This window comes from Colius striatus, chromosome 8, assembly GCF_028858725.1.
Source record: "Colius striatus isolate bColStr4 chromosome 8, bColStr4.1.hap1, whole genome shotgun sequence".
NCBI classification, from domain to species: domain Eukaryota; kingdom Metazoa; phylum Chordata; class Aves; order Coliiformes; family Coliidae; genus Colius; species Colius striatus.
In genome coordinates this window covers 8,619,921-8,643,263 of record NC_084766.1, presented here as the reverse complement: position 1 = coordinate 8,643,263, position 23,343 = coordinate 8,619,921, and the positions used below count along the sequence as shown (strand labels likewise).

At 38.0% G+C, this 23,343-nt stretch overlaps 1 protein-coding gene across 6 annotated transcripts in view; it reads left to right on the top strand.

Moving 5' to 3' along the window:
• The window catches only part of LDB3 (LIM domain binding 3), a 118,291-nt gene that overhangs the window by 4,575 nt on the left and 90,373 nt on the right, over window positions 1–23,343 (top strand). For all 6 annotated transcript variants that reach the window (XM_062001225.1, XM_062001226.1, XM_062001227.1 and 3 more), the window contains one exon: window positions 2,396–2,515. In XM_062001225.1, the coding sequence (XP_061857209.1) occupies window positions 2,423–2,515 (93 nt within the window). In that variant the 5' untranslated portion in view covers window positions 2,396–2,422. The remainder of the gene's footprint in view (window positions 1–2,395; window positions 2,516–23,343) is intronic.

The following is a 23,343-nucleotide window of genomic DNA, read 5'->3' as shown; positions in this document are numbered from 1 at the left end:
CGAAGGAGTAGGAACAACTGACCTCAGTTTAACATTTCGTTCAAATGACTCTGCCCCTCCCAAGATTACCATTCTCATTGCCTAGCACACCGCCCAGCATGAAGAATCTTGAAGATCCTTTCAGATGTCCTAAACTGATAAGCAAATGGCATGTTACACATCTGAATGCGGGATAGAAGCACATAGTGTTTGATTAAACAGCATCTCTGTTTCTTAGTGCTTAGCCGTGTTCAGCTTGCCATGCAGTTTTATTCTGTTCTGTGCTTTGGTTTTTCCCTTGTTTTCATATTATTTTTTACACAAATGACAGGGAATTTATATATAGGAAGGTAACATGCATGGAATTCACACTCCATAAAAACATAAGCTCTCTTCTAACACTTTTTTCTGTGATACTGTCCTTACTAGTGAAGCAACAACTTGCTACATTTGTCTTGCTCCTGGTTTTGTTCTGTTCTCCTGAACCCTTGAAATGGAGCCAAGAAAGGGCACTAGAAAATAGCAGTGAATTCCTAGGCAGAGGAATTTACCTTCCATATTTTATGTGTGTGTGTCACCTTTAAAAAAAAATTGAAAAAAAAATCCAGTACTAATCTTAGAAAAAGAGCTAATAAACAAACTAGAAAGCCTGAAACTTCTGCCACTGGAAGTGCAGGAAGACAGCTTTGTCTCCCCTCAAAGTCATCCATTGGTTCTGGACTCAAACAGGGCAGGTTACGAATTCTGTTAATGTAAATTTGCCTTAGAGGTATTTGTGAGACACAAGAATCATAGAATGGTAGGGGTTGGAAGATCATCTAGTCCAACCTTTTCAAGCTTTGTTTTCCTGTTTGCTTTGGTTTTGGTTTGGACCAGTTCTACTGACCTAGTGTAACTTTAATTCAAATCAACATGAATTGCTGTGGTTTGTCTTGGACCTCTGTCTGACTAAAAAATATGGCTTTGTGGTTTAGTCAAGTGTGTATGTGGTGCTTAATTATTCCTTTGTACACATGGTTTTTCTGTCACCCTGACTACTAAACAAATACTTTGATAACCTCGTGGTTTTGAAAAAATATTTACCATCTCTTCATATGAAGGCTGAGTTCCTGGTAGTGTTTGCTCTCTGTCATTTCACTGTCAGTTTTTCTATCAGATTTTGAGGTAGGTAGGTCAAATTGAGCTACCTCACTCTAGTGCATTATGTGATTTTAGTTGTCTTTTTGTCTCTCTCAGAGGAGAGCCCACACTTGTTTGTTTGTTTGTTTCTCCTCACCTTAATGTAATGGGAATTTCTTTCTAACAAGAGTTAAGGCAGGGATGCTGCAGAGATAGAGGAGTGGCTTTGGAGGTCCTGCATGTATTAATGACTTGAAAGGGGTAGGCTCTTTTAATGATTGTAGCTTTATCCTGAGAGCAGGAGCTTTTTATTTATATCTGTAGTTCTGCCAACAGCTTCTCATCTTCCCTGCTGTTCTCTGTATTTTAGCTGTTTCCAGTCTAAGGCAGAAATGCTATCCAGCATTACTGAACAAGGGTTATAAAGTTTTATGGAACACCTAACAACTGGAATGTAACTATGAAAAATCAAGGAATGAATTAAGGAAGCCTTTAGCTAGCTCTATTCTTAGCCTTCTGCTGAACTATCATGTCTTGAAAAGACTTATGTCATAATTATGACAGGCATGTAGTGAAACTATGCTTTTGCCAGAGAAATCAAATGCTGGTTAGAAATAACCCATAATGGCTCTTTCTGCATTCAGAGAAAATAAATTTTCTTTTCCTCTTGAGAAAGCAAGGACTATGGAACCAAGAGCAAAAAGTGAACTTTGGGGTTTTTTGTCATGCTAAATGCATGTAGTATATATTTTTTCAGTTTAACAAACCAATGCAAAAGAAGGTAAACAGTCTTTTTTGGTGCCTTTCCTGCTACATATGAGAAGATCAAGGTAAAAATAATCAGTTTGTAGTACATTATATATCATGGTGCAATAAACGTATGTTCTAAAGCAGAAGTTACAAATGGTGATGTAGTTGTCAACGGGTTAGTAAAGAGATTTGAGTGTATGGAATTTTGTGTGCTGTTTTATTAAGTGTGGTTTGCCCCTGAAGTAACTGACCATGAAGAGGGGCTTGAGAAGCCTAGAAAGATCTGTCCCCTTCCCTAGGGGCTATATTAGACTTCTGAGTCATGAAGTCTTTGCATAGTAGGTGTCTGGTTACAAACCTTTTATGGGCCCTACTCAGCTGGGATATCAGCATCTGCATTATAGCTCCCATCTATTCTTAGGTGATATCAGAGCACAACTGAACAGGCAAGGCAGAAAGAGAATTGCTTTCATTATATGAAACTCTTCCTTTTTCTCATTCTGTTTTTTCACACTTTCTCTGTCTACTTCATCCTTCTGTTCTGCAGTGCCTTGTCTTGTGAAAGACATACAAAATGGCTTACAGCGTGACTCTGAATGGACCTGGACCATGGGGTTTTCGACTGCAAGGGGGCAAGGACTTCAACATGCCCTTGACCATCTCCAGAGTAAGTGAGCAAAAGACCCTTCTTGAGCTTGTTTAGGTTGGAAAATAGCAGTGAACTAGTCATACATACACTCTGACCTGGCCTAGAAAAGTAGAGGATCTTTGCAGCTAAGTCTGAGTAAAGTGCATATAACGTGGACTGGTGTCACTGATGATGCCTCAGGAAGACAATTCTGATCAGTATATTTCCAAAAAGTTCTGCTTTGTATAGTATTATCTCTTCAGCTGACCAAAGCCTCACTGATGCTGTCAGTTTGTGGGGAAGGGATTAGAAAAACTACAGAAGGGAATATAAAATTATATTCCAAGAAATAATAGCTACCTGTAAATGTGTGAAGTTTAGATGTTAAATCTAGGCAAAGATAGAGATACATGTCCCCTCTTTTGGGGGTGGAGAGCAATAGTTGTATAAAAAAATAGTCATATGAAGCAGAAAACTCAACAGTGCTTAAAATACAGTCTTAAATTATGCAGAAGTCTTCCATTAGCAGCTGACAAACAGCATGTGACTTAATAATTAATTACCTGGTGTGTCTGTCGATTACAGATTAGTCCATTTATTTGCTAGCTGTCTTTTTTTTTCTTACGAGCAGTATTTTAAAGGTGTTGCAGTGAAGGGCTTTTACTACTTGAACTAGCTCAGTTTTTAAAAAAAATCACACTGAATGGGTTTCAGGAAAATTTTAAGCTTTTCCCTTACCTACCCTTCTAATATCAATCTAGATAGTTCTTTGTAACTTCTGGTTTGAGAATTCTACTGCTTCTTGCAGGTCCCACTTGCTTTTTCTTTTTCCCCTCTTTTTTTTCTTTCATACAGTCTCAAATCTGTTCCAGAATGTTCAGATCTCTTTAGAAACATATTGGTTCCCCTACAAATCACCTGCAGAAGGCTTTTTTTGCAGTGCAATGACAAGAGACGTAACTGTTTAAAAGGAATACCAGAATGGTTTAATCAGGCAAACAAATAGAATGCGACCAAAAGTTCTGCTCCACTGCAAAAAAACCCACTTACACTACTTCGTTTTTTTTCACAATGAGAACATACAGTCTGTGAAATTGTGGGTACCAAATTGACATCCTTGCAATGATCATGATTCAAAATCATCAGTGAACTTTTGAAATCTTAGCTATACTGTTTCATATTCACCCTGTAAAGCTCTGTATTATATGATCTCTCTTATTCTTATGCACAAAATTCCTTTCTCTGAAGACAGAGCTGCATTACCTTAATACTATGATGATGAGAGGAACTTTCCATAACCCCTTTTTCAGAAGTAGCATAGTACTTGAAGAAAGCTGTTCTGTCAGTGTTGTTAAAAACAAATAAGCAAAAAACAACCAAAAAAAAGCTGCCCACAAAAATAAATTTGCTTTATAAACTTGTAGTAATTTCACTGTGGTAAATAGTTTTGGTATTCCTTTCCTTATCCCACCCAAGGTAAGTACAGAGAGGTGGCAATGTATTTCTGTAGGCATTTTCATGACAGTTTGCAGTCTGCACTGTATTGTCTTGATTATTTTATAAGTAATTCAGTCATATCTAGGGGCTGTCAGTCAGGGGCAGAGATTCTAGCACTTGCACTACATATAACACAACCAGAAATGAAAAAACAGTTGTTTCCCAAAGAACCCATTGTCTCATATTATAATCTCTTAAAGCATACTCACTATGCCTAAAGGCTGTATGTTTCTCATGGGGCTTTTGAGAGCATATGATGAGCAGAAGTCAAACTGCAGTGGCTGAATTCCCAGAGGTGTGGAGGAATTGCATCTTTACACAACTGGCTGCATTTCCAGCAGAAGAAGTGTCATGAGCAGTGTTACATGTTTTTAACTCTTTCCCAGTGAGGCATGTTTTTTAACTGGGAGCATCACTTTGGGATGGGATTGGAGCCTGTCTTAGGTGGGGAAAGCAGGCATGCAAAAATGATCATAGCTTCTTTCAAGGAAAGCTGGAGTTGGAATGCTTACTGGTTGTGGAATTTTTTTTTCAGTTGAGACACGGTGTAATAAATGGCTTTTGCTAGTATTTTTAGTCTAAATCTGTTTCTTCTTTAGCATCTTTCGCATAAACATATCTCCAACCAGATCAGATATTCCCCTTAATCAGCCGTTTGCAGTCACAAGTCAGTTGAGCTGTGAACTTGGCCAGAATTGCAGTCTTACTGTGGAGGAATGGGAAAGCTGTGCTTACATTCTCAAGATATTCTGGGATGGGAATTGGAGAAGAGAACTGTGAGGAAAATCCCCTCCTTGGTAGGGGCAAACAGGTCTAAATGTTGTCAGTGGATGCCATACATTTATCTGTTGACTGGTTTTGATGTATAACTGCCTGGAGATGGGATTAGGCTTTGTATGTACAAGATGAGTCCTAAACCCCAAACGCTACTACTTAAAGGGTCTTATTGCTTTTAATACCAGATGTGCCAGGGCTATTTTGTCTACATATGCGTAGAATCCTTCTATGCAAGCAGATAGGGTTTTTATGCAGACATGCTTATGATACTCCAACTGTATCCAAGCAATAAGGCTGTCTGGGTGGGCTGCAGATAACAAAGATTCATCCTTTTTATGGAGACTTTGTGTTCTTCCTTCATGGCAGAAATCATGCCATAAGAGAGTTGCCTCTGAGCTGCTGAGAATGATGATGGCACTGTATACCACATCAGGATCGTTCATCACATCTGTAGTCTTATTAATGCATTTTTCTAGGGACCTTCCTGAGAGGGCAAGCTAGTATTGTGGCAATATGAAGCTAGCCCACATGTCTAGACATAACATTGGCACCCTGGGTTTAGGAACTAGAGCTGTGGCTGCGCTGTCTGTTAACCTGCACACCATCTGCTGGTCCCATGCAATTCCCACTCAGCTTGCACTTCACCTGAGAAGCAGGGGAGAAAACCTGAAGGTCTTTGAAGCCTACTGACAGAAGCACAATACAAGATTGTAACATTGCTGATGTTCGTGTTTGGGAAGATGCTCTTAGATCGATGAGTAAGGAAGGGAATTACTCAAAACTGTTTGGCGCAACAGTTCAGTTTTAAAATGCTGTTGAAGGCACTGTATTTTCTTTCCTACAGGTAGGTTCTGCTGATCAGGTCACTGCTGAATAGTCAACAGCATAAGTCACAGGAGTCACAGTCAGTCAGCTGGTGACAGTTGAAGGTGCATTGCCCTGAAATGGACTGTTCTGCTTGTCTGTTCTTTTTCTAATAAGTGCTTGACTAATGTGGCAGGGGGATGGGGACAGGAAAAGAGGAGACAAAAACAAGTGAAGAGTTAAGGTCACTCTGCAACTTTCACAGTCCTTTAACAATGACATTAGAAAATAATCTGGCAAGATTTAAAAAATATTTTTCCAGTCTCCACCCTGCAGACCATCCTACTTTCTAGAGGAAGTTCTGTCATGAAATGTCATGGGCAGGTAGCTGAGGTAAGAAAAGAGTATTGACATACTCTTAGTGAAGCTGAGCATCTGTCAGTCTTACTGAAAAGAATGAGACACGCAGGTTGTTGGCAATTTTGAGAGCTGTCACCAGTGGCATGATCATATGCATAAATCTGGTCTTTCCAAATTGATGTGGGCAGCAAAGCAGGTTATTTTCTCCTGCTGCCTGCATGAACTGTCTAGAAGCAAGCAGAATTCATTAATTTTAGAGACCTAATCCTCTGTAAGAAGGCTTTTAGGCATAGTTAATTATGTAAGTGCTGTGTTGCCCTGTTACCTGAGATGGTACAATTGTACATGGATGGACACAATAGCAGAACCTCTTCATGCATTTCTGAATGACTTGCTGAAGAGCAAGTTCATCTACTGTGACAGACTGGCTTGCAATGAACTGAGAGATGTGCAGGAGTTATTGTCATCTGAGATTGGAGAAATACTATCCAGAACAGTGTGGCAACTTGTGACTGAATATCCATTCGTAATAAAGAGGGTTTTTTTTAAAGGTGCCTGGGTTCCAAGTAAAAATCCAGAGCCCGAAACTGAAGGAGAGAATGCTTAAACAAAATAAAGGGTTAAAGAATTATTTTGGTTTTATTTTATTAAGTGAGCAAGAAGTTGAAATCTGTTCATGATATAAATGCAGTGAGGGGAGATGACAAACACTAATATGGGAAAAGTGAAATCGGCTATCTGTGTACCTGTTCTGATACAGCAGTCTGAAATAGCTCTTGGCAGGGGACTGAGGCGACATAGTCTAGCATTTCACGGTCCACATCTCTGGAGGAGCAGGAAGGCTTTCTTCACATTTGTTGGGCACTTTCCTTTTATCAGCATATTTTTCTGATTAATACCTGTCTGTCATTCTCCGCCTAGCATACGTATGTCAACCTCTTGTTGTGATTGCATTTCCCTTAGAGGAGCTATGTGAGAGTATTCATTTCCTGTGGGCTTATTGCATATGGGGTGTCGATGCCTTACAACAGGCAAGTGATGGATGGAGTCCCTCTTCTGCTATTTTTTTCTTCTGCTCTTGAATACAGAGGAACCTCAGATTATTTGAGTCAGGCACTATGCATTCTGCAACTGCCATTTGGGTGGCCATGCAGTGCTGTACATAAATTGTAATGAGAAGAAGGCAGTTTACCAATCTTGACTCAACTGAAGAAATTTAACAAGTTTACTTGATGATTCTGTATCATCTGTTAAGTATCTCTCTCTGATGAATTGAAATGCTGAGTAGCTGTCCTACAGCTGTGACATTGAGAAGGTTTTTTTGCATCTCGAAATGTGAGGTCCTCCACAATAGTAAAAGCAATAAATTAATATTTATAATAGTTGATATCCTACAAAACTAACAGGTGAGTCTCATGTCCTCTAAAAGCCTTCCTTTTTAACTACTATTCAGTAGATACGTTTGCTTTTTCCCAAAAAACTCAAACAACTGGATAAAATTCTGAGAGGGAAAGTTAGCCATTCAATATAATGTCTGTCTTAAGGTGTACTGTAGTAATTTCTTATGCATGAGTGATTTCTCGTTTTTCCAGTCTTCTACAGTATAACTCAAAATAGTTTCCTGTGAGAGGAAAATGAACTATTTCCAGGCCAACTCTTAAGAACACTCCAAAAATTTTCTGTCTGTTTTTGATAAAACATATATTCTGTGGATATCAGTATTTCAACTCTGGGATAATTTGCTTAATTTGTAGATCACTTCTTGGGCAACAGAGTCAGCTTATCCAAGGTTATAGCATTCTGAATTTTGTTGCATGCAGTTATTTTTTATATATACATGTGCAGAATCATGAGAGAATGCTAGTTACTTTAGATATCTTTGATTTCAGAGTATTTCAGACTATTCTGTTTAAGCAATATTTACTGGATGAGAGAAACAATTTCTTATGCCTGGGGATCAGAAAATCCCTGGATACTGGGGATTTGATTCAAGTCTCTGCTCTGCATAAAGCAGAACAGAGGTTAGAACTTGGCTGTGCAGGTGCTCTAAGCAGCAAGGCATTATTTATTCTGAGGTACACAACATTTGTTGTCTTGGCCAAAAATACCATATCAAATCTGAGGAGTAACTCCAATGGATGCTTCACCTGAGCTGCTGACACTTTGAGAACATTTGATTTCAATAAATATGTGATTTTTGTAATACAAAGCCATTCCAGAATAAGGTATACTGGTTTTACCTTTTGGCTTAAACAAGTGTGATGTAAATAAGCTTTTGTTTTCTTTCCTGGCAGAAAACATTCTTAAGATTGGTGCAGCTTGTTGTATCTTTAAACTCAGGATTTTTGGAGGAAGAGTCCTTTTATTATAGTTTTGATTTAAATCTTAGCCTTATATTGCAATGTGATTTGAATGCATGCACTGTACTCAGCCAAATAACTTTCAGGAAGGATATGGACCAAACTACAGCTCTGGGTCAAATTATTTCTCCTTTAAATCAAGAATATGCTTGGAATTGCAAGGCAGCCCCTCTTAACTGTTTGTGAGATTTAAAGTAATCACTAGGTACTAAGCTCACTGCTGAAGGCCAGGGGTGTATAAGGAGTATTATATCCTTTGCCCAATATCTGTGCAGACATTATGCACAGCTCTATTTAAGGTTTAGTTTCTCAATTCTTTCCATGTTTTGAATTTCAGAAGAAACATTTAGCCACGTTGGAATGTAGGCCAGATTGATGTGAATGTTGTCCTGTAATAGTTGAGGTACTGGCTTAAATGACGTTACATCATCAGACCTTCTGCTTGGACTATTCTGACACATAATGCATAACCTGTGGGTTTAAAACCCTTTATTTCACCTGTTAAATAGAGCTTTTCTCTTTGGCTGTGATTGTATCTGAATCATTGTGTGGTATTACCTGTTAACAGCCCAGCAAGTGAAATAATTGGGCTGATCAACACCTATGCAGTTACCAACTCAGCTGTAAATATAGTCAGTATGTATTGGTGCTATCTTACTGCTTGTGCCAAAAAATGCTCCACAGTGACTTTGCAGCTTTCTTTCCTGCAAAAGTGAAGAGAACATAACCCTTTCCTGGGACAGGAGGCATAGTGTTAACTGTGAGAAACTTGGGCCTAAGATTGGTGAGATACCAAGAAGTTCACTAGTGGGGATAACCATAGTTACTGTCTCTTTGTGGATAACCATAGTTATTGTATCTTTGTGGAAGAGGAGAAGGTTTTTTAGCCTCAGGAAACACCCACAACTCAAATGAGTTATGTTCCCTTTTTTTCTTGTTTTAATGATGTTACCTGGCAACTGGATATTCTGGTCTGACAAATTGCTCAGCCCTCGACCTACAGTTTATTTATTTGAATATACAGTTCATGTACTTTTTCAGGAAATCCTCAGATTTACTTAATTCTTGTTGAAGTTATTAATTTTTGAGATCTTTTCAAACTAGTAAACACAGCAGGAGAGTACTGTTATATTATGAATTTAAAGCTGCTCAACTGTTTTGTAGTTAAGATGCACAGTAAGCTTTTCTCAGGTAGAACTTTTCATTACTGTCTGAACTCTGTACATGGCAATCATGTTAACACAGCATATAACTCTGTCATTAGCTCCATTCTGAATACATTATTGCAAAATGTCTTCCAGCCAGTGGAATATAAAGGGAAATAAGCTTTGCAAACACATTAGTATTAATTTTCTATACCAGCAAAAGCAGTTCTCATCTGGTCACTCTTCTTGTATAATTAGTGGGATAAAGTATATGTTATTTGATAACTCTATAAAATGAGCATTTAATAAAAACCCAACAAAACCACCAACCTTTGGTAGCTCTTAAAGTATCAGCATGGTATACAAAAATGTAAAGGCCTTCAGTATAATCCAGCATAGGCAGTGGGCTGGCTCTAGCTGAGAACACAATGTGATGTAGTTGATTCCTGTGTAATTATAAGTTTTTGCACATAGGTATATGGGATGCCAGCATTTGAATGCATAATATAGCATTAAGTAGTCTCTAATATAATATCAGATACTGCTCTTTTTTTATTACTGGGTTTTGTTGCAGGAATAGCCAGATGCTCAATGTGCAGGTAAATTTTTAATCCCCATTGAAAGATCAGGAGAAGAGGAGAGGAAGAAGGGAAATTTTTGCTGAACATGGTAAAAATCAGTACTTGCTTGTCTTGAGAAACAATTTAAAACATTGTTTGGCAATGTCAGCTATGGTATGCTTCAAAATGAATAATGCTAATTAAAGTAGGATAGCTTACATGTAGCATGTTAAAGGGCTAGAGTAATTAAAGCTTTAATAAAAAAATTACTGAGAGCAAAATCTCAGAATAGGCTTTTTGTTACGGATGCGATGGTACTTAATAAATGGCACTTCATAAAGAATTCATTTGTGCCGGTACAGACTGAGGACAAGGATGTCAATAAGTGTGCTGTTCTTTCACATTGTGTTGACCCATAATTTATGTAATATCATATATTTAAAAGTAAGCAGGTTATCACCTGTCAAAATGTGCTGCATGGAGGTTGAGAAAACAAAAAAAATCTGAACTTTTATTAGCTCCTATCGTAACTTGAGGTCCTGAATAAAATCTTGATTGTATGAAGCTGTTCCTAGATCTTAGTCCAGCCCAACTGTTGAGTATCTTTCAAGAACAGTTCCAAAAACTTTAGTTTTCAGATCCATAAAGAGTATAATTTTTTTTCCCCAAAAATGCTGTGTTCTGAGAGATTTTCAGGAACAGCAGCACCCAGCTCCTATTTATAGGATTAAAAAAAAGAACCTTTTTTCCCCACCCACTGACTTGGAGTGTAAGCACTCTCTGTTTCTGGAATTAGATACCCTGAAAATAATTAATTTTCAGCTTAGGAATGGCTCAAGATGACATCTTGAACGTGCTTCATGCAAGGTGACTCCTCTTTTTGTTAACAGTGGCTAGCAGCCATTTTTCCAAAAAGTCAATGAGCTCTTGCTCTCATTTTAGGAAGATGTAATGCGTCAAACGTCTTAAAGGCACGCAAATCCCCTGGCAAGGATACAGTTACTTTCTGCACCTCCCACATGCGTAGCTGGTGTTGTGATCATCTATGCCACAGGTGTTCAGTGCCTGGACACTGTGCATAAATAGGTTTTAACCTTTCCCCAAAATCCTTCCAAATACACTTGATTTGTAGCAATAGCAGCTGAGGATTAGGAAGAACACAGCCTTTCATATACTCACACTGTATCCCCTCCTTTCCCTTGCTCAGAGTCCAAATTCCAGCTGCTGGGCTATTTTGGCTCCCTTACTTGCTGCTCTTGGTTAGCCATACTTGTTAGTACAGTCATAAACCCCTTATTCTCATTAAAGGTAAGAGGCCTAGGGGCACATGCTTATTTTAAACAATTCATGGCTCTTAAATTTAAAGCCAGCATTAGTGACAATTAGTCTTTGTGGCATGAAGAAAAATAACTGTAAAACACTGTAGTACTTATTATACCTGGTTAGAGTGCCATGCACCCTCTTCAGAAGCCCCTGTGGGACTCTCATGCTATATTTAAAGGATCCTGTAACTTAGGAAGCTATTTTGAATTGGAATGAATGCTACATTTACCTCAAGCTTCTGGAATGGGACATGGTATCCAAAACTCCAAAAATACTACGTGTAACCCCAGATTCTGGTACATAGTGCCAAATCAGAATGTTCTGGTATTAGGGTGAATTTGGGCTGCCTTTTCTTGATCCTGGGGGGGCACTGGGACTGTCCTGCTCTATTTGAAAATGTCAGCATTCTCTCGTTACCTAGTCATAGCTGGTTCAAAAAGGACTAAGGGCAGTTGGTACTATGGCAGGTGTTTAAAAAAGAAATAGGCAGCCAAAACAAGTTGTTCACTTTCATCAGAGTTTGTTAAGATTAGCTACTCTAGGAAAGAAATGGATAGTCTTCCTGCTAATTTTTTGACAGGAGTTGCAAAATGCAAGTATTCTGCTGACTTAGTGTCAAATTGCTTTCCTGATAAGAAGATTCTTATCTCACTTGTTTACTTAAATTATCTAACAAATGATTCAAGATTAAATTCTGTCATCAACTGTGTGCAGTGGAGTGGATGAGGATCTCTCTTCTGTCTGCTTCACTTTCTTGATGACATGAAGTGGTCAGAAGTCTGTAAGTGTCATTGTTTGTTTGAACAAAAACAAACCAAATTTCTCTGAACAACAATCTCTTCTGAGTAAAATTGCCTATTGCTCAGTACTGCTTCTTTTTAGTGTAACATGTCTGAAGTGAAAAGATGTGTTGGTATGTAGTTGTCAGTAGTTCAGGATGAGTGTTCACAGTTGTGTAAAGAGGGTGTTGGAAGTAAGCCTCTGATGAAAAGAGTGAACAGAGTATTAGGGTGCCAGAATTGTTTGTCTGTTTCATCCTCTCTGTATAGCAAAACTATCCTTTTTTGAGGGAGGAACTTCGGCACACTTGAGAACTGTGTGCCTTATTTGGAGCAGTTGGTTGCAAAGACAAGTGCTGGTAATGCTTATGTGGCAGACTACTAACATTGGCTGTTAGCTTTCATCCTTGCTCTGTGTGTGATGGTACTGTCTCCTCCTTCCAATATGCCTGGGATGCTGATGTGGGCTTCCTCCCATGCCTACCTTTCATTGCCCTACCCCACATGCTCTCCTTCATTGAAGTCTGCCACCTTTTCTTTGCTCTGAGCTTTCAATGATGTTCACATTAAGTGCACTGTGAACAGAGAAGCAAATAAATGAGGACTGCATTTGGAAAGTGACACATACACTTCCACAAGGTGTTACAATTTTTTATAGAACAATGAAGGTCAAAGAGAAAGAATATGCAGGACATAAGGGTGCAAGAAGGAGGGGACTGATCAGGGTAACTCATGGGGGTTTACAACTGCCCTGTGTGTAGCTATGCAGTTTCCTCTGTCTCTGATTACACATGTTGCTGTATGAAATAGTCATCTTTACCCTGTGTTGAGGAACCCAAGCTACAACTGGTACTAATATAATTTCTATATTGAGAAGACTATATTCTCAATGAGGTTTCTTGGAGTAGGCTTTCTTCCCTTTACAAGTACACATCCTGTGGCCCACAAAATGATGGTTTTGTCCCACTCATCAGTAATTCCCTTTTCCTACATTTCTGTGCTTAAGTTTCTGCAGAGCTTTGCTTCCTCATCGTGCAAAGTCTCATTTTTAGACTGTAATCACCTTTTTCACAGAATGGTAGAGGTTGGAAGAGACCATCTAGTCCAACCCTCCTGCTACAGCAGGTCCACCTAGGTTAGGTCACTCAGGAACGCATCCAGGCAGGTTTTGAAAGTCTCCAGAAAAGGAGAATCCACACCCTCCCTGGGCAGCCTATGCCAAGGCTCCTGGAGGAAAAATGCTGAGCATAGATAGTAGCACACATTTATCTTCTTATTTAAAAAAAAAATACAAGCAGATAGTGGTCATGAGCATTTCCGTGAGTTCTTCGTGGAAAATCACAGGAATATGTGCATCTTATCTAAGTCCATGTTTTCATCTTCAGAGGCTAACATCATTTACTTGATTGAATTTCTAGAAAATATTCTTCAGATCTGTAAAGAAATAGGCAAGCGGTGAGAGAGTTAAAAAATATCTGTCCTATAGAGTAAGAGAAATAACAAGCTTTTGTGGAAAACGTGCCCTGTGAAGATGTGCACAAGTGTCCTAAATGACAATGGAGAGACCCCAATGACTCATGTCAAAGACATCTGGATCTTCAACTCTTAACACATCTAGTATCTCTTCTTGTATACAGTATGATAACACGTTTCTAACTTTGGGAGTCACAGGTGAATAAAGTGTGAGGGGAAAAAAAAAACCTGAAGTAGAATAAACCATCTGTAAGCTGTAGAGAATTTGTGAATTAATTCCATTTTAATTTCAGCTCAGTTTCATGTAGACCTAATTCCTTTCCTAGTAAGGATGGGAAAAAGTCTAAGGATTGATAATTTACATGAACAGGGTTGTTGTCTGGAAGAATATGAAGTGGTTTTGGTTTTTCCCAGTGTATGTGACTTGTCATAGAGGTTATCCCAGCTTGTGAGAACGTTCCTGGCAAAAAAGAAGTGATCATCACTTCCACAATATTGAAGACACATTTGCAGTATGATTGACAAGATGAGGAGGTGGTGTATAATTTCTTTGCACATCAAGGGACTGGCAGTGAGTGAAACCAAAACTAGAACTTAGCTGCTTTATTTATCCCTTGAACAGGTGCAGTACGAGCAGCTGCAATAAGATCTTATATACGTTCCACCCATGATTCCCTGGAGTTCATGTGTCCTAAAGACAACCTGGAAAGGAGGCAGGACACTCTTTTGTACAGTATTATATTTTATAAGTACAGTGTGAGATGCTGATCCTTCCCGTGGGATCTGAGTTTCATGCCTTTTGGTGATATGGGTAGACATCTTTCTCTTGCCACTCTTATGTTTAGCTCAATTACTTAAGTTGGTCTATAACTTTATTGTTTTCTTAAGACCCTTTTAGGCCAAGGAACAGCACAAAGGAGTACTTTTAATATAACTTAACACTTCAAATGTCCAGTTAATAAGGCAAATAATTTTATTAGTTATATCTGAGGAAAACATCACTAAAGGACTTGTAAACAGTGTTTCTTTTTTGCCTACATTAAGTCATGATTCCCTTCCACTTGTTTTGCAGAAATTGGATTGGGTCCAATATTAAATGCATCTTCAAGCTTAGGAGGCCGAGGAGTTGCTGTGTAGTTGATTGATAAGCTTCTTAGTTCAATGTGTAGATGAAGGGTTTAGGAAGAAACTTTCTGTGTTGGCATTTAATTTTAGAACATTCAGAGTAAATGTTCTGGCCTGGGTGCCAGAAGTCCAATGTTTTAATCTTCCCCTAAAGTATCTGCTCTTGGCTACTATCTGAGTAGTGGCTATCCAGCCCATACACCCACGCTAGGCTAAGGCTATTGTGGGCTATACTAATGCTGTCAAGAAAGATGTGTAGAAAATGGTCTCTAAAATATGATCTTTTTCTAGACAAACCAGTGGATCAGGAACTAGCAAGAAAAGCTCCCAAATTATCGAACTCTGAAGAAAAAGAAGGGTGCACACCACTAGTCGAAGTGGTCCTCCTCTGGCAGGAGGGTTGGACTGTAGATGATCTTTTGAGGTCCTTTCCAACCCTTAAAATTCTGTGATTCTGTGATATCCTCCTTGTTGGTACAGTTACGTTAACATGATGCTCAGTCAAAATTAGCTTTCTCAGTGTGTCATAAGACACCGTCTGGCTAAATGCAAACACCCTTCAAGAGCTGATGGTGACTGCCTTGAAGATGTGAAGTCGAAACATCTAGTTGTTTCTTAATATTTATTTGGCAGTTTTCATATAGTTATTCAGTAAAGCTGTAATAGCAAAAGCTCCAAATTCCTATGTTTATTTAAAAAAATAAATTAAAAGAAAGGAAATAGTAAGTTAAGTAAAAGTATGTTTGTTTAGTAAGATGTCAAATCCTGTGGACAGATAAAGAAGGCTGTGACTTGCAGTGTCCTTGGTACATTTTTAGTTGAGCTTAGTTTTACATTTTTGGTTGACACACAAGAAATGTTCTTCCTGTTTTCCCTCCTGAATGTGTGCTGCCTGTGACTTGTGTATTTATCTTTGGTTGTAAATGACCTATAGAAAAATATCTATTGCTTTTTTTCCATATGCCAGTGATGAACAGGTGCTCTTGAGATGTGTATATATCTATATATATAAAAATATTATAGATATACATACATATGTACTTTCTCTGTCATTTGTCACACCATGACTTACGTTTTGCCCAGTTAATCTTGCTTTGCTCCCAGGATAATTAAAAGTCTCAGTTATTTTGATGGTATCTTTTTACATTTTGTCCAGTTCATTCCTTTGGGATTCAAGAACATGCATTCTTTTTTTTCCCCAGTTCTAGTGCTTTGTTGATTTTTTTGCTAAGTTTGAAACCAGCTTTGATAACTGTGGATGTTTTCTTCATGGATTAATTTGCAGAACTTATCCAACAAGCTCAGCACCTCCAACTGAACTTCTCATTGCTGTGACACCAAAGACAAATAGCCATTAGTTTGACTGTGCCTCTTGCCACTTCCCTCTCTTCCTCTGGTGACTTGTATCACTTTGTATTGCAAATGAGTTGCACTTTGACAATTCTCAGTTTAATTTGGTAACATTTTCATGGCCTCACATACAGAAGCTACCTGTAAGGTGCACATAGATAGTATGAGTCTTAACCTGTGCTTAGCTTTGAAATTTGTCTTTCACTTCCTGTTATGCCTGGCATTGTCTTGAAATTTGTCTTTTTCCTATTTCCTTTCTATTTCCCTGTCACCTTAATCTTCTGTTTTTTTATGGCTAATTTTCATTGCAAAGACTAGTGAGAGAGAGAAAAACCAGGACAGGTCTTTTATTATTTTGCTTAAAGTATCTTCTTTTTGTCTTCTTCTGAAAACACTGTGTTATAGGTGATGTGGTATCCTTTTTGTTAGCTTCACTCCAACCTGCTCTTATCCTTAGTCTTACCATAAACATAGCTGTTTATATCCTCTAAAGTAGAAATCCAAGGAAGAAGTAACTACAAGACTAGACAAATTCCTCAAATACTAGAAATGTAAGCAAATATTCTAAGATAATGAAGTTGATAGCAAGTTATATCTATCCTAGTGGATATCTAGGATGCATATGGAAATTACTGGTAACTTTTGCTGTCTCATCTTTTGTTATGAAAGTGTTCAGCAATACCCTGCTAGGACTGGGACAGTATATTGAGCTTTAAGTTTGGACTGAATAAAGTCAAGAGAAGTGCCAGGGTCAAGAAAGAAGAGCTGTAAGCCTGCATACTGGCATAACACCATAAGGTAGAAGTTTGAAGTCCAGCCTGGCAACTATCCTTCTATAATATTCTTTCTGTTCTAATGAACATGAGATTAATCTGTTTTAATTTAAACAAGGATGTTGTAAACTTGAAGAATAAACAACCCGACTTCCACTTCAGTGATTGCTCACAATATTGACCTTGAGGTTTAGAACAAAGATGATTGATTTTGTGGTGTTCTGTATGTTATTTTAAATATGTTCTGGCATTGATAGCAAGAAGGAATGTTCTCCAGTAGGGTTAAAAAAAAATCCCCAACCAACCAGAAAAAATTACATTCTCAGTAGTGTGAGAAATGATTGGGCCTTTAAAGAGCCAAAGCTATTCAAGTTATAAAAGTTTAAGGAGAATATAATTAAAGAATTCATTTGGTTTCACAGACTTCGAACTGAGTGCTGAGACTCTGTGACATGCCCAATTTCAGATGTCGGCTATCTCCTTTTTTTTTCTCCCCCTAGTTTTATCAAAGTGGGGAAGTATTGACTGGGTGAGATACTATTGTTGGCAAGACTTTGATGGACACTCCTGGAATTTCATTGCAGGTGCCATGACTTCTGTTTTATCTGAAATCTCACTGGCTCTTGATGACAGACAAACTCTGTTTTTAGCATTGCACTGAAGGTCAGGCAAATAACTGGTTTCCAAATAGAGCAGCTCAAGATACTGGAACAGATTTATTCCTGGTATAATTCCACTAGTTCTATGAAGTTACGGGGAAAATATATTTGTCAGGAGAGCCTTATGAGTTGAAGGATAATACTGCTGTTCTCAATCACTTGTATATATAAGGAGGTTGGGGGGAAAAATCATTTCACATGAAGTTAAAATTCCTTATGTAAGAGAAATGCTACAGTCACTAAGATAAGAGTAATATTTTTAGCTGAACTAAACCAGTGTAGATCCATTAAGGAGACTGAACATCATAGAATGTGTTGGTTTTTCTTATATCTGAGAATCTAACTCTAGATTTTTAATCAGAGGTGAGGTTTTCTGGCTTTGTACATGTTTTAGGGTTAATCTAGGAGACATATATGCTGCTTAGGATGCTTTCCTAGCAGTATTTGAGATTATTCCATTATTTTACACAGATCTATAATTTTAGCTCCAGTTCTGGCATACCTCAAGTCTATATAGTGACTGTCAAGCAGTCTGGTTAGATATTTCAGTTCATTTTTACAAGTTATCTATGACCTTAATTCATCGACAGAGCTATGAATTGGTTTTGCAGGTCGATCAAAAGAAGTCGGCAGTAATTTGTGAAAAAGAACCCCAGAGATTGTTGTACCATTGCTCAGGCATTGGAAAGGAGTAATCAACATTTTTAGAATGATATTGCAAAGGCCAAAACCACTAGAAGCTGCAAAAATTTTACTGTAAGAGAAACTTTATTGCACAGATCACAACCACATTGCCTGTTTCTAAGTCATTGTGAAATGTGAAGGAGCATATGCATGCTTATGGATGCAAGAAGTGTATGTGTGTCAGCAGGGAGGTACAGCTATGGCTAACAAGGAGAAGCTTTTCATCTCCTGCTTTGTTAGAGTGAATGGGTCAGTCTAGATGGGGGCCATAAGTCACAGATGCAGAGAGATTGTTCAACTGGGAAAAGCTGTCTTGTGTGCTACTTCATGCCTGAAAGACTAGGAGTATATTGATTGCCAATATCCTGTGGCACTGGAAGTTGGTGCATAAATTCAAGGTGAGGGGTTTTTTCAGAGGCCATTATCAAGACTGTGAAATAAATGTAAACTGTGTTTTACAATTTGTAAAATGGATGCAAACGTAATATTTACACTTCTGTGACAGAAATGTGTCCTTTAAAGCCCAAACAACATGTTTTAATGCATTGGTCTTCTTCATTCACCAAGAGTTAACACTTAAGTGAGCTTTTTCCCTTAAAGGTGGCAAAAAGTTTCTTTAATGACAAATACCCTGATGATCTTAAGTACAAACAATTGTTGCCACGGCAAGGCAGGGTTTCTTCAAATTCAGTTAGCTTAGACTCTAATGCTATACCCAAAGGCTCTGCTTTTCCAGACCGTTGACAACATATGCTGTTTTTAAATCCATGAAACAATCCTGCACTCACTCTATACCCTATGTTCTAATGTCAAAGCAAATCTATGTTCTACTTGCGGCACCTGCTATGGCACATACTTCAGCTACTTTAGGGTAGTACTAAGCATACCACCATACTTCAAGTCCTGTCAACATAGCTGTGATAAAGACCCTTTGGAAAATGTATAGCTTCACCCTAAAATAATAATTTATCATACTCATAAGGGAGAATTAATTGTCGTTTAGTTGTTATAATAGTTTGAATTAGTGCCCTTTATGGAACAGAGCCATGTATATAAGTACAGGCTTCATATAAAGTGGGAGTACTTTCATTTTTAACAAAGCAAAATCAATTTTTGTAACAAGTAAACTCCAATTTAAATAAAAATACCTAAGGTGGTCAATATATTACCAAATGCTGTTGCACTGAGTTGGGCTTTGGAAACATCAGTCTGTATCACTACATACCAAAAAAACTGTCATAGCTTAAATTACAGGTTGATAGGAAAAGAAGTTGAACTTTTTTCCTTTACTAATATCAACATAGTTCAAATGTGTTAACAAAATGGTGTAATATAGTGTTACTATCCACTATAGAAATATGTGTGCTATGGACTGGTAAATACTTTGTCTCTAGTTTATGCAAAAACATGGAGATCCCTTGGCCTCTTTTACATAGTGTGTGGTATCTTCACATGGATGATGTTTCACAGTTGATTGTTACATGTATTACATAAAGCTAGAAAGGGAAACAAAATATGTTTTAAATGGGGAGAAAAAGTTACTTTCTTAGTATTAACTGATGTTTAGCTCTGAAGTTTCTGTTAGCATCCTTTCTTCCCACTGAGATAAATGTGCAAGTGAAATGTGAAATTAATCCTTCATAAATCCATTATATCCTATTTTTGTTTATAGTGGATCTCCATGCTTCATAGGTGTGTCATGACAAGGAGCTGCTTAAGTGACTACAGAAAGTGTAAATGGATCCTTTTGATCCTGTAGACCATTCTTCTTACTTTCTGCCACTAACACAGGCTTATTGTCTGCATTCTTACCAACGCAGGTATCTTCAAACTTTAATTTTTGTGATTTAGGCTTATGTGTCATTCAAAAGATTGAAAAGATACTGTGCTTTAAGTGTTCATGTACTGGAGCAGAAAAGGACTGTCTGGTAGAAAGAGGAAAGTATGATACATATTGACTTGGTTAGATGGCAAATTATATGAGAGTTCTGTCAGCATTGTCTTGTGTGAGATGTTTGCTTTGGCCCTAGCTGTAGTCATTGGAGAGGGGATCTCAAGTGAAAAGGTGAGATGGACTTACAAGTTGTTAGTTTTGGTAAGAGCAGCAGGGAGGTTGCTCTTTAGGACAGAAGGAAATGGGGACATGAGCACCAGACTGCCTGCAGTCCTTAGTTTTACTTCCATACTCATAAGCCCAACAAACATTAACATAAAACTGCAGAGGGAATAGAAGAGATTTAGAACCGTGTTGTGAATTAAAGGTATGTTTTCCAAATGTTATTTGCGCAGAAATCATTGCTATTTTGCCTGAGGTGAAAATGCAAGCTCTGACTTATTATTGCCAGGCAGCTTTGCAGTCATTTGTAGGGCTACAAAGCACTTAACAGAGAAAGGGAAATACTTGGATTTGCACTGAAGAAAATAATTTTGTGCTAAGTTATGGGGAATTGGGACCATAGTATTTTTACTGTGTTAAAACTTATTTCTAATGTGTTGTCAGACAGGACAGAAAACTAAAACCCAAGAGACAGAAGTTCCCTGTGCTCTGAGCAAACAAGCTGAGGTCAAAGGAGGAATATGCACAATGGAATTAATTTGCTGCACGAGAGTCCTTGACTCACTGATTTCCACAACAGCTTGATTTCTGCCTTACTTGGGGAAGATACTTGTAATCTTGCTGTTTCAAAAGCAGTTAATCTTAGGACCTATCTGTTCTTTGCTCTTACTTCTTCAGAAGGCTTTAACCGCTTCTGATATTCAGACTTACAGTTCTCAATTCTGCACAGTCTGTGATTTTTTTGTTTATTCTTTTAGAGGCTGATTATCAGTGAATTTAATAATACAAACATAAGACTTTCTAATTACATAATGATATAGCATAAACAGCATACGGCTGCTGCCTTATCAGTCTTTACATAAGATAGCCATGACTTCGTGTCATATCTGAGTTGCAGCCAGCAAAAGTGCTTTTTCCCTCTGGAATATCACATTACACATTCTTACAGGGTCACGCATGATAAAAAAGGATGAGGGGCCTCCAAAGAGACGTGACAGATACTTTATTGTCTGCCGAGCTTTTACTTCTGCGCTATCACTGCAAATCTCTTCACAGGGGCAGCAACAGATGCTGGAGTTATTGCCTAGACTACAAGGCAGGATAGCATAGAGCTTAAAACCTATGCTTTTATATAAATTCTCTTTGTAATATTCACACAGAGCAGCAGAGTTAGATGAGATAATATTAGATATTCTGAAGAATGGCAACTGTGCCTTGTTCTTCTCTAACATAGCCACACTCTTGTAAAAGAAATTTGCTTTCTCAGGGTCTTAATTTCTCCTTTTTTTCCTATTTGTCTTTTTTTAGGAACTCTCTAGAATACCTAGATGATTTCTTTATACCAGTCTTCTGTATGATTTGCACAAAATACTGCTTGATGTTTTGTTGTTTGCAATACTTACATTACCCTGAGGTAGAGGGTCAGGGAGAGTCTGGGCCCCATTTTGCTAGGCATTGCAACCAGTACATGGAATAGAGATGCCAATGCTTCAGTGTTTAAAAGCATAGAATTTCCTGGTGTCTCTTCATTAGAGAAGGCAGATAACTAGATTTAATCTAAGCTTACATTGACATTTTTCTCTGTGATTGAGGCGTATAGCTTTAGTATCAGCTGCTGGTAATGTTTAATATTTCCCTCTGCAGCCTTAGAAGTCTCTCAAAATTTGTTATCAAGTTTTACTAGTAAAATGCTATTTCCAGTAATGACTTAGTGTTAAGACTGAATAATAGACATATTTTTCTTGTTCTGACTTAGGATGGCTGTTGAGGAATATCTTTCTAGATATAGAATAGGAAGTTAATGTCACTGTATAAAATAGTAATTACTTTTACTTGAGTGTATGCTGGACTCAGTATGACCCAGAAGACTCATTGGGATGATCTGGAATTGTGAAGAAGCTCTTTTCTGAGGATTTTGTGTGAGAGATACACAGGAAGCAGAAGGGAGAGGATTAATTTCTTTCAGTCCTGGAAATGATACAAAAAGGCAGAAGGGAAGGCCAGTCAGAAGAAAATGACTGTCACCAGCTGAGAGAACCAGATGGATATAGTATATGGTACTATTTAAAATACATCTAGTAAAATATTGGGAGCATCTTTGGACTTTATTTTGCAGTTATATGAATAATATATATGTTGTTCCCATATCACATACATATATAATCTTACAGTCTCTTGAAGAGCTGTATAATTCTATAAATAGAAGACCCATCCTAGGATAAAGAGAGATTACTGATACAGCCCCATTTGGCACTTGTGTCTGCCCCAGGAATCTCCCCAGCTGCCCAGCAACCATCCAAGCATTCTTAATTTTCACTTATTTCCGCTTCTTGGTATCTGAAGTAAAAGCCTCCTGTTGTTAAATAGGTGCATATTCACTCTGAGAAATGTTTTCTGCTGCCATTGCAGTTGGCAGTCTTGACGTGGAGCACATCAAAGTTCCATCACTGACAGTTTTAAAATATTTTCTCTGCAAACATGATTCATGAGACTATGCAATGTTATAGGACAAGGTGCTGTGAGAGAAGGGTTATTAAAAAAAAAGAAACAGATGAAAAATAAAAACTGGGGAGAGTGGGAGCCAGTTATCCATCAAGTAATGTCCTGATTTAAGAGGATTTAGAGAAACTTGGCTAAGATCAGACTCTGACAATGTATAAAAACTCCAAAACACCTACAGATTTTGTTTGCACGTGAGTTTACAGCTCTGAAAAATATTACTGTAAATATAACTCTGCCTAGAACAGAACTTTCATAATTCCATCAGTCACAATTCTGTCTGGGTCTGGGATCTGCAGGTTGGTATCAGGGAATCCATCAGTCTTTAAAGAAATTTTTGCTTAATGCAGTGCAAAATGTCACTTATATTTAGCCATTCAGATGCTTCCTTGATGAGAAAATAGAGTGATGAAGCTTGTTGTCCTGCAGTTTAGCTAAGTCCTTATTTGAGATCCAAGTGGAGGGTCAACTTTTTTGCTACGTGTTCCTTTCATTCCTCATGTCTATCAGGCAAGTAACGTTTTTGCTAGCAGCAGGAGTCTTTGTTGAAGTAACTTGTCATATTTTGTCATCCACACAATTCATTGTTTATCGACTCGTTTGGTGCCAGAAGGAAACCAGACAAACTGGGCATAGAAAGGCA